At 35.2% G+C, this 11084-nt stretch overlaps 1 protein-coding gene across 1 annotated transcript; it reads right to left on the reverse strand.

Annotated features, from left to right (window-relative positions):
* Nucleotides 1–334: 334 nt before the first annotated feature.
* Nucleotides 335–8838, reverse strand: LOC134848639 (platelet-aggregating proteinase PA-BJ-like). The gene is made up of 5 exons (XM_063866158.1): nt 8742–8838; nt 2502–2576; nt 2126–2245; nt 643–814; nt 335–518 (listed from the first exon to the last, which is right to left on the reverse strand). The coding sequence occupies exons 1-5, from the start codon at nt 8836–8838 to the stop codon at nt 335–337; spliced, it is 648 nt and encodes a 215-aa protein (XP_063722228.1).
* Nucleotides 8839–11084: the final 2246 nt, after the last annotated feature.

Raw genomic sequence — 11084 nt, forward strand, 5'->3', positions numbered from 1 at the left:
CCCCCACCCCCCCGCCCCCTTTCCTTAAATCCTCTACTGAAGCAGAGTTGAGTTTTACGAAAAATTTGCATAAAGAAATTGAAATGTTTCCTGAGCATCAGTTTAAAAATTTACGATTCAAATTTCGGTTCGTCGTAGTTATTTTTGTTTACAAATCAGATCGAAGTATGATTAATTATTAATGTTCCAATTACCGAAGATATACTTTGGACCCTATTGTTCAGCGTCTGTTTTTTATTCATATAATTTTAACGAGAACAACCGACTATTTCCTGAAAAAAAGGGGAAAATGCACTGCACTTTGCTTCGTTTATTGACACCTGATAACTTTTGCTCATAGATTGCTGGTCCATATAATGTAATTCCATAAAATACCTAGTCGGTCCATACATTCTACAGGTCCCCCCGAGTCTCCTGAGCAAGCATCTTTGGGCATTCCCCCTGTCATGCCCCCTGCACAGAACATAGTGGGTCCATAGGATTTGGAAGCACACACATCATCGGGCGCCACTTTCACTCTGAAACAAAAAAACTCTTAAATCGACGTTGAGAAAGTATAAGTTAACTGATATCTTCGAAGAAGACAATGGGTCGTAGTATCGACTGCAGGAAGCACATTATAAGCCATAGTCCATACCTAACTGTCTGCATGGTATTAGGTTTGCGTGTTTGGTAATTGCAGTTACTCCAGGGTCCTCACACGCCCGTCCCCACCCAACCGGGTAAACATCTTGCAACGGCTGAGGTGACTCACTTTCATTAACTGAAAAAGTCTCATGTTCTACTTTCTCGCCGTAAATACTAAGGGGCCCAGCTAAAATTGGACCTGCTTTGATATTTTTGATCTTTATTAAACTGATGCGGGATGCAATTTCATTTACTCAAAAATTGGGCTTCACCCAAAACTTGATTGTTTCTCTAATACAACAAGAAAGAAAGAAAGAACCTTTATGTGAATTTGGAAATTTCTCAAGGACAACAGTTTTTAGAAAGTATAAGGGGGAGCCGTTTATAAACGGACGTTTCCCACAACCTGTTACCTCGATTAAACCGTTGATATCACATTCAGTCGGTTAGTTTTGCCAAACTAAACATGATTAAAAAAACCGACAATAAATCAAACGTTGAGAAAATCTGGACATATCCGTTTATACATGAGAGCTCATTTCAACCCGCTTTATTTCGAGATAAGTCAAAAAGTTCGAAAATCAAAAACGTGCCCTTTCCGAGGACAATAACTTGTTACGTAAAAAAAATTGAGTATAGCCGCAGGCGAGCTTTCCACATCCACAACAATTTTCTTTTTTCAAGTGAAGTCAAAAAATTTGGAAAAACGATCAAAAAATCAAAACTTGGACTTTTTCGAGGGCCATAAACTTGTGTATAAAAAATAAGGCGTAACCATTAATGTAGGGGAATTTCTCGGTGTTTTTTTTGATACGTTGAACCCAAACTTCAGATTGGGGCAAATAGTTTTTGAGAAAGGAAAAAAAATGTTTGGGTCATGTATTCCCCACAGACTTTTTCCAATGCTGTAGAAAGTGAGATATAGAGTGGAGGGTGTGCTGGCTGTAGATGCTGAGAAAATGAAGCTATTTTTTTTGATAAAAAGGGGGAAAATTCAGAGCAACTCGAAATATTATTTAAAAAAATAAGAAAAAACCGAAACCCTTCATTTCATAATACAAGATCTTTCAAACAAGATTTTGGAAATTTTTCCAAAAATATAACGTTTTTCCTACAAATTAATAGACGTAGCCATTTATGCACGGAGTCTTCCAACAATGTGTTGCCTCGCTTAAACCCTGATTCTAGATTCGGCTGGATAATTTTCGAGAAAATCAAAATTGGGCCTACCCGTCAATGCACGGTACCTTCCCACAACCTGTTTTTATCTTTGAATCAAAATTCTCAGATTTGGGAGGGTAGTTTTCGAGAGAATGATATTCACCCCTCGGACTTGTTCTATAGCTGTAGAAATTAGGGTTAAACTAGAAAAAAGGACCGTCTTATAAGCAGGCACACAGCGGAGTCAGCGGTCTTTCCTTTGATACCAGTTTTTTTTTTGGAAACCGAAAAAAAGAATCTGAGAAAAATAGGGGTAAGTGAAAATAAAATGGCATACCTGGAATGGCGAGGGCAGTTGAACCGTCTAGGGTGCGTTTCGTTCGGATGATTGCCAAATCGGATGACGAGTGTTTTATTACATCACTAGACCCACAGTCAAATAAAATTTCGTATTTAGCTGAAAAATATGAAAGTAGCTAATCACAATTATAAGAATAGCGTCGCATCTTAAATCAAATACAAATGATCATTCAACTTAAATATAAACTATCCACAAACAAAACTGTTTGAATTTGCACGTTAGACAGTTGTTTGAATTTGCACGTTAGACAGTAATTTTTTGCTTGAGGAAAACAGCATTTTTTTGATGGTTTCTTCAATATTTTAAGTTTTTTTTGAACATTTTCGGCGGGTTTTATAAGGATTAAACTTACGATCTTTTTTGTTCACACTGCCATATGATATTTTCCCTTTACAGCTTTTCTCTATGCAATGTTTTGCGGTCAGTACTGAAACAAAATATTCAAAATATTAATTTTGAGCTGATTGATTTGAATCCAACGCGTGCGATTTTTTCGTTTAAAAGTGCGATAATTTTATTGAAAATCAAAGGTTGTCTTAAAATTTGGAAACAGCTGAAGTCACATAGTAATATGTGCACCTTTTCTACAAAATATTGAGTTTTTCATCGGTGGCAAATCATCGAAAACCCTTCATTTTGATAGAGTTTAATTGTTTTTCTTTCAATTTGTTCGGGATGCAAAATAATTTGTGGGATCCGAAAAGTTAGACGACAAACATATTAGAAGTGATCAAAAATGAATTGAGACATCGATGCAAAACTAAAATTAAGGGAAACAAGACTGCTCGTATCAGGGTGAAGCCCTGAATGTTCCGACTGCCTTTTAAGGTCTATGAAGCAGAAATATGATGAAAAAATTAAATGTAAAAAAAATGAAAAAAAAAAATTTAAATTTGAGATTTTTTCTGAAAATCATCCCCCCACACGCCATATAAAGTACAAAAGGATAGATTTCGTTCCTTGTAAAACTCAATCATGGCAAATAAGATTAGTTCAACCAATTTGGAACGATTTCTAGGACGGATTAAACCTCCGCTTACGAGTTAATAGCGCGAGTTATATCGCGCGTTAATTGTCCGAAATTGGCCAAAATGCCAATCTTTAAACCCCCATAACTTTACGACAATTGATCACAGGTGAAATATCTTTTCAAATTTAAGCTCAGGACAACATTACCTTTTGAATGATATAAAAAAAATTCCGTCAAAAATGGCTAGTTAAAAAGTCGAAATTTGTCTGAAGAAAAAAAAAACCCACCCGAGCACAAATATTCCGTTACTTTCGTAACAATTAGACGGAATAAAAACCTGCAATCAATGGCACTGCTTTCACATCGATTCAAAGCTCTAGAAAGATTGCCTCGTCTAACCTAGTCAATCGTTATCGATTGATGATTAACTCTAAAAGACTTTCAGATTGAGTAAATCGTCTGTTCGTATTGCTATCTAAATTTCGGCCGGCTAGCAATCAATTTCCGAGCCCAGCCCTGCGGTCTTAGTCTACACCCTATTTTCTCGGTATCAAAAGACCCTATCAGATACTGAAAAAAGATTAGTTGAAGAGCAATTATATTTTGTATTCATTCAGTTTGTCTGACTGTAAACAGGCAGAAATTACAACTTCATTTATGTATATATTAGATAAGGAATATCTTTGATTATTGAAAACACATTGCAATCACATTCATTACAAAAGATAGGGGAGGGTTCTCATGCTGGAGGGACCGAATGCTGTGAGTTAAGTGTTAAGTTGTATAACTCATAGAGTAATTTCGGATAGTGTACACCGTCTGCTCGTCACGCTATCTTAATTTCGGCCGGATAGATTCGTGCAACTTCTTAGTCTAATACCGATCCTAAACTTACACTTATATCTACTAGTCTCAGGGTGTTTAACTAGTTTCTGCTAAGCTCATTAGATCTAGAGTATACTGGCTTATTGTGACTGCTGAAGTTCTCTTGGAGAGGTAACTAATTTCTACGTTAAATTCAAATCTCTCTGGTGCTGAAATTACAAGTAAATTCAGCACTTACAAATAAGTGGGTTGTTAGTTAGATGGAATATGATTGGTTAAAACTAAATATTTTATAGTGATAAAATATCTAATTTATCCAATAATAAAATGTAGTTTAGATCAGGTTGCCCCATCCGGGGTTTACAGAGTTTTTTAGATTTACCTTTCTTTCTGTAATTGAAGGATGGATGATGAACGTTGGTATTTGGCGAACATCATTTTCTTAACCGGTTCCTCTTAAAGAAGAACGTTCCAGGACGCTGGAATGATGGATATGAAGTTTTTATCTTGTCATTCGACAACGACTGTGATCCCCAATGAAATCAATCTGATTTCAAAATGGTTTGCTATGTCAGATTTTTCTGTATTAGTAGAGAACTGTTTTGTGTGCAGCCTCGTCTGGGAATGGCGTGAAGATCGTGTTTGGAAGGGATGCCTTGTAATCTCGGATCTGTACGTATACTTGAACATCGAGGTGGTCATTGGTCTAGTTCAATGAAGTCCTTTTCTGCGAAGTCAAGTCGTGCTCTAAATCCTTTGAGTCGTGATTGTGGACGGCATGTCGGTTATGTTTAGCCATTCTTTTGTTCGAGTGTGATGGGATTGTCTAGTCTTTGGATGTTCGTCTTTTTTGTTGTGTATGATCTATATACTGCATATTATGATTTACATTTTATAAATTTTTGTTAATTTGGTTTTTAGTCATGATCTTAGTTAGTTGTTTTCACAAAAGCGTTTTATTTTAGTTTAGTTATTTTGAAGAGTTACTCACCCTTGAGTACCTCTTATTAAAAATTGAAGTGTGGTCACAAAGCGTGGTGTAGCGCGGTGGGTTAGGCCGGCTATAAGCATGCTCAGGACGTCCTTCTCTGGTGGGTTAGGCCAGGAGTGGGAGTATGATTTGATGCTGTTTCTTTGGAAGGTCCTGTTATGTGATAACATTTTATGTTGGTTTTTTCTGGTCTTTCTTATATTACTTTGGTTGTGTCCTTTTTTTCAAAAATCAAATTGTTTTTGGTTTGGGTTTGTCTTACGACTTTTTTGTGTTTTAATATTTCTTTCTTAGACTTTACAGTAGTCTTTAAAAGAATAAGTTATCCAGTTTTAAGCTGGGTTAATCCGGTTTGGGTACCGTTGTTTTCTTTTCTTGGTCATGCTGTTATTATATGATTTGTGGTGTTTAGTAAGCTGCGTTGGTTAGTTTGGTTTAGTATATAGTTCCTTTCCAACCGGGTTAAAGAAAAGTTTGAAACTTGTTATTGCTTGTTTGAGTTGTAGTTAGTGAAAACGTGAAACATAAAATCATTATTTAAGCAATTCTTTGTGGGCGAGCTGTGCGAGTTTGGATAGAATTCTTGTGCGAATGAATGAAAATATTGAAAAGGCTAGTACTGCTTTCTCATTTTAAGAATTCATTGCTTAAAATTGAATTTTACTGCTTTTGGGGAAGTTTAAAATTATAAATTTTCATCGTGTTTAATTTTACTGCTTCTTGGGGAAATAATTTATAAATGAAATTACTACATTGGGTATGAATTTTATTACGTTATTTAGTGCGAAAGATTTAGGAGTTTTATTATGAATTAACAAGTTTGTATTTTTATTTGTCTTTTTTCTGTTTTGTAGATGATTATGGTGTGAAGACTAAAAGAATAAATTAAATATTGATAGAAAATGGTTAGTATAATTTTGAATTTATTAGTTAAAATTATTTTAATTCATATTTACCTTAAATTTATCTGGGAAAAAGCCATGTGGGAAGATGTCGTGAATCAAGTCTGATGTTGTTAATAACTTGGCTAGTATGCGTATAACATTTTTAGTTTGTAGCAGTGGCTAAAGCAAATGAAGTGCGTTGATCGTGTGTAGTTCTTCTGTGCCTACTGCGAATTCATGAGGTGTGTTTTGAATTAGGTCGTAAAATTTATGATTATATTTAGTATTAAGAATAAATTCTAGTATGGTTATTTCGATAGGTTGTATGAATTCATGCGGGATAATGAAGAGTCTTGATTCTTCATCGTTGAAAGTCTTCGTGAAGGGACAGAATATATATATTTGGGTAACTGGTTCGTAGTTGCGGAGGATACCGTGGAGGTTAGTATTTTTAATGCAATATGTAAAATTAAGAAAGAATGGTGACGTGTATTTCGAGTTAATAAACTGAAAACGATGGTGGGGTTGTCGTGATGGTGTGTGTAAATCAAAATGGTTTTGTATAAAACAATAGTATGTATATGTGCGCGTTTGTTTAGTGCGTATATTTTTGTTTCTCTCGATATTTTCATTAGTTTTAGTGAGTGGTAGATAAAGGGGGTTGGTATAGTTGTATTAAGCTGTCCAATGAAGTGCTGGCATTAAAACGTGCTCATCAACAAAATTTCGTGCTTCATTAGTTGTGGTAGAAGTATTTAAGGTATATTGTGGAAATGAGGGTAGGGTTATTTGAAGGTAATTTTTTGTGTTTGAATGATCTGGGTGGTTGATATATTCTCTGGCTGTTCCGGGTTTGGTTGTGAATGGGTGATTTGGAAATTTTCGTTTAAAAGTGCGGTAAGCTCGGTTAGTGCTGGTAGGTGTTTCGGTGGATGTGGATGATTGAGCTAATGATGAAAGTGGTGTTGGTGTTTGTGGGTTTAATGATGTTACTGTTGATGATAGTGTATGTATCGTATGAGTATGGGGGTGTGTTAATTGTTGTTGTAATGTAATAAAGTTGTCAAGTTCTTCGGAAATTTGAATGTTATCTAGGGAGTTATTTGGCGATCTATCGGAATTAAATGGAGAATATGTAGGGCGTACTTGGGAAGCGTAAGAAGGAGTGGAAAGAGATGGGAGTGGATGACTGGTTTGGATGGGTCAAAAGGGGGGTTTTGAAAAAGCTGAAGAGTTGGTCTGGGTATGGGTAGAGGGAGATGGTTCAGAGTTTGCGAATTCGTCGGGATTTTCTACATCGGAGTTGTTAAATTGTGAGATGGTATAAAAAACTGAAATATCTGAGTTAGTATCAGAATTCATGCTTGATGGTATATTAATAAATGGAGAATCGAGCGGGTGGCGGGAAAGCAAAAAGTGGGATAATTGGGATTTGAGTTTGGAGGTTGGCTGGGTGGGAATTTGAGCGATGGAGGGATCCAATTTGTCGGCTCATCGTGGGCTAAAAAAATGATTATTTTGAGACTGAAAAGTGGTGGTATGAGGTTGTTTGATAATTTGTTCATATGTATTATCATTTTGTGGATGATGTGTCATGTGTTGAATGGGGCTTTGTGTTGTATTTGGTCTGAAATTTGGATTATTTGTGATTGCTAGGTTTCGAAAATTTCGGGGAACTTATGATAATGGATGGTTTTGTGGTAGGGTTGGTATCTGTGGTGCTGTAGGAGTTGTATCTACATTATTATGTTCTTCGTCATATGTGTTTGGTTTTGTGGATATTTTTGTATTGTATTCTGTTATTTGTGCATCTAGAAGTATTTTTTTGATTGATGATGAGAAAATTCCAAAAAATCCTGCAAATAGTATGCGTGCTACACTTGCTTGTCTATTTACTTGTGTGTGTATAGCGCATGTGTTATAGATTCCTTTTAAGAGTGAAAAAAAAAATCCTATAAAGTTAAACATAGCGTATAATATAGTTAATCTTTCTAAGATGTAATAGGGCCACCCTAGAAAGGCGAAACTTTCGTGTTTTAAGGTTAAAAAACTGAAAATATTTTCAGGTGAAATATCTTGTGGTAGGTAGTTTTCACCGTTTAAATATATGTGATCTTTAATATCCTTAAAATATCCGCTGTAGTCTTGTGTATAAATGTCTGCAAATCCTGCGGTTTCGGCAAGTTTTCTTAAATTTTTGTCGATTGATTGTCGTTGTATTGTGTCCATTTGTGTTAGTAATTCTTGAAATTGCTGTGTTCTAATAAGATGCTGTATATCGGATTTAGAATATATTCCAATTGATTGTAAATCGATATTTGGGTTACGAGCGATAGCTCGGATACTTTCTGGTGAAAACTTTTTTAGTGGTTGCATTAATGTAGGATACGGAGTAAGTAGGTAGCATTTATCTTCGTCAGGGTTTAATTGTACGACATTGTGGCTTTTTTTTTATCCACATGGGATTGCTACATCCCAAAAATATGTTCGTTTTGAAAGTGTATCGACAAAGTATACTTTATTTTTGTAGAATATGGGGATTCTTTTATAAAAACGTTTATCGTCAAAAACATATAATGGTGATGTTTTTTTGGTGCAAGTATCACAACCATAAAGTGTTTCCTTCGTAATCAAGAAATTTTGATCTATTTCCTGATAATAAATATCCTGCGTAGGGTATTTTTAATACTGCTAATGCGAGTGATTGTAAGATTTGTGTTCTTTCTAATTCGCATAGTTAATGAAGTGTTTCTAATTGAGAAGGTGACATTTCTTGGAAAATTCTACAAATTGTGTAGTCTAATTTCATATCTAAGTGAATATCATAATGTATATTACCAAAGTAGGTGCTATTCATTAGTGATAATTCTTGTAAACGTGTGCTTTTACTATCGTATGGTGTTAGCTTTCCACCAGGGTTACCTGTGCTTTTATAGAGGTTCAATGGGACGTATGATGTGCCTTCGTTAGTAGGATGACTTGTTGCGTAAGGGTCAAATTTTATTTTTCCAGTGGTCATGTCGAACCCTTTTTCGTATTCGACAAGTATTTCAGAGTATTGTGTTTTATAAAGTGGATTTCGTTATTTACATGCAAATTCTGTTTCGTGATAGATTTGAAAACGTGTCAATTTATTTTTATGAATGTTTTTGAAATCAGTGCTTTGTTTGCGAGACGGGTTCACTTGCTCGTATGGAATTGATTCAATAAAATAATTTTCCTGAAATTTTATCATTCGAGCGTGTATTTTTGCTACTTGAAATGTTGTGCATGTATCTTCGGGAAACCAAACAATTGTTGCTTGGGTTCTTGTTGTAGGGTCACAATAGCCTTGATAATTTTTGTAAGGCAATCTAATTCCTTGATAGATTATGGTGTTATCAGTTAAATCTCGTGTGAGTTGTATTTTTTCAAGTTGTATTTTCCCATCAAAAAACATTATTTCTTGATATCGTTTATTTTTTGTGTCTGCTTTGCAGTTTGAGGGATTATTTATTCCAGTTTGTGGTATCCAGTGTTTATCGTGTATATCATAGATTAATCGTCCGTGTGCGCCATTATATGGGTATTTTTCGACTAATTGAACATGTCCTTGGTATCGTTCAAATTCTACTTGATGTACAGAACCGGCAAAGACTTGAAAATTTACTATTTTTCTGTCTGTGTTATTATTTCTTGTTAGATTTAGTCTTAGTAATTAATTTTTACAATGGTCGGGGTTTAGATGTAAAAGTCTTTCTACGTTACTCTGATAAAATGATTCGTGATCAAGTCGGTTTTTGTTTCCGTTGGAACCTTGTGAACAATGTACTTTCTTTTCGGAAAATGTTGCTGTAAACTCATATCCTGTGACTTTTGTTGCTCGGGCTTTTGAATACAATGTTGCTATTAACTTTTTAGTTTCTACAGCTTGTGGTTCTGTTTCTTCGCATTGTGTTACTTGATTTATTGCATACTTGTGTAGTGTTTTCTGTTCGTTTTCTTCGCAATCATAGTGTGTTACTAATAAATCCTGAGGACCTGTGCGAGGAGATGGATTTGTGTTTTGGTCGGAAAATATTAGAAAAAGGATGTGTTGAAATTTTAATTTTTTCAGAATATACATGTGTATGATAATCCGGAGTATGGGTTATAAAATGTTATGTATCCAATTGTGTTTTTTGTATATCTATCATATTTATTTATTACTTCAGTTGTTATAAATGGAAAGGGGTAGTGATTGAGCTGTTATGTTTGGCGGACTTAAGGGAAAAGGGTGTTGAACAATATTTTTAAGTCTGATTGTGATTTCAAATTTCAATTGGAGACTGTTTTGTTGAAGTATTTAAATTTTATGTTCTCGGATATCGTCGTGGATATCTTGTCTATTTTGTAATCTATTAAGTGCCCAGCTATGAAGTCGGTTACTTTCTTGATGTTGTCCAAATAGTGGGGGAGGTGCTACGAAAGTGTTCCAATCTAATCGTAAAGGGATATTTGACGATGATTGTTCTCGATATCTAGCGTCGAGGTTGTTTGGGAAATTTAAAGGAAAAAGTGTCGGATAGATTTGACTCAATGATAGTGTTGACGGGAGTGATAGTGTTTCTGGTAATGATGATAGCGTTGTATCAGAAAAAATATATATTGGTTCATTTACTATGTTCGGTTCACCTTGTGTATATGAGTGTGTTGTCCAATATGGTGGTCTTTCTGTGGTATCTGGGGAATTTAAAGGGTTTTCTCGGATTTGTTGTGATGTGGGAGTTGAACCTAGATAGTCTTAGGGTATATTTGAGGTGCTATGTTGTGAAAGAAGTGTGAGTTTCTGGTAGTGTACTGCTTGAAATTTCTGAAGTAGTTGGTGTTGGTGATTGGGGTATATCAAAATGATTGGGTTTTAAAATTTCTATTTCTTCGCGGATGTATAATTTGTCTATTTACTTCAACTGTATTTTGATTTTGACTAATATGTCTTATTCTATTTAAATCTTGTGGTAATGTGGGGTACAAATTATATGTTGGTTCACTTAGGGATGCTTGTCGCTGAACCGGTTCTAGTGGTTCAGATAAACGAGCGTGTCGTTCCTCAAAAGTGTAAGGGTTATCTTGTAAAGAAATTTGTGTAGATGTTTGGGGGTTTTGGGTAGTTGTAGGTACGACTGGGTTTTCTTGGGAAGATGTCGGTGAAGACTGTTTTAGTGGTGGTTGGTTAGCATTTTCGGAAATGTGAACGATTAATCTGTTTCTTAGTGGGAAGATTTATGTTTATTGTAATATTCTTCG

Source organism: Symsagittifera roscoffensis, chromosome 6 (assembly GCF_963678635.1).
Source record: "Symsagittifera roscoffensis chromosome 6, txSymRosc1.1, whole genome shotgun sequence".
In the NCBI taxonomy this organism is placed as follows: domain Eukaryota; kingdom Metazoa; phylum Xenacoelomorpha; order Acoela; family Convolutidae; genus Symsagittifera; species Symsagittifera roscoffensis.

Bases quoted from the DNA above. Each gene is read 5' to 3' on its own strand.
- LOC134848639 (XM_063866158.1), bottom strand. From the start codon at position 8,838: ATGACCACTGGAAAAATAAAATTTGACCCTTACGCAACAAGTCATCCT. The intron at 2,577-8,741 runs GTAACCCTGGTG...ATTTTGTTTCAG, and splicing joins GAACCTCTATAAAAGCACAG to TACTGACCGCAAAACATTGC. The intron at 2,246-2,501 runs GTAAGTTTAATC...CATATTTTTCAG, and splicing joins CAGTGTGAACAAAAAAGATC to CTAAATACGAAATTTTATTT.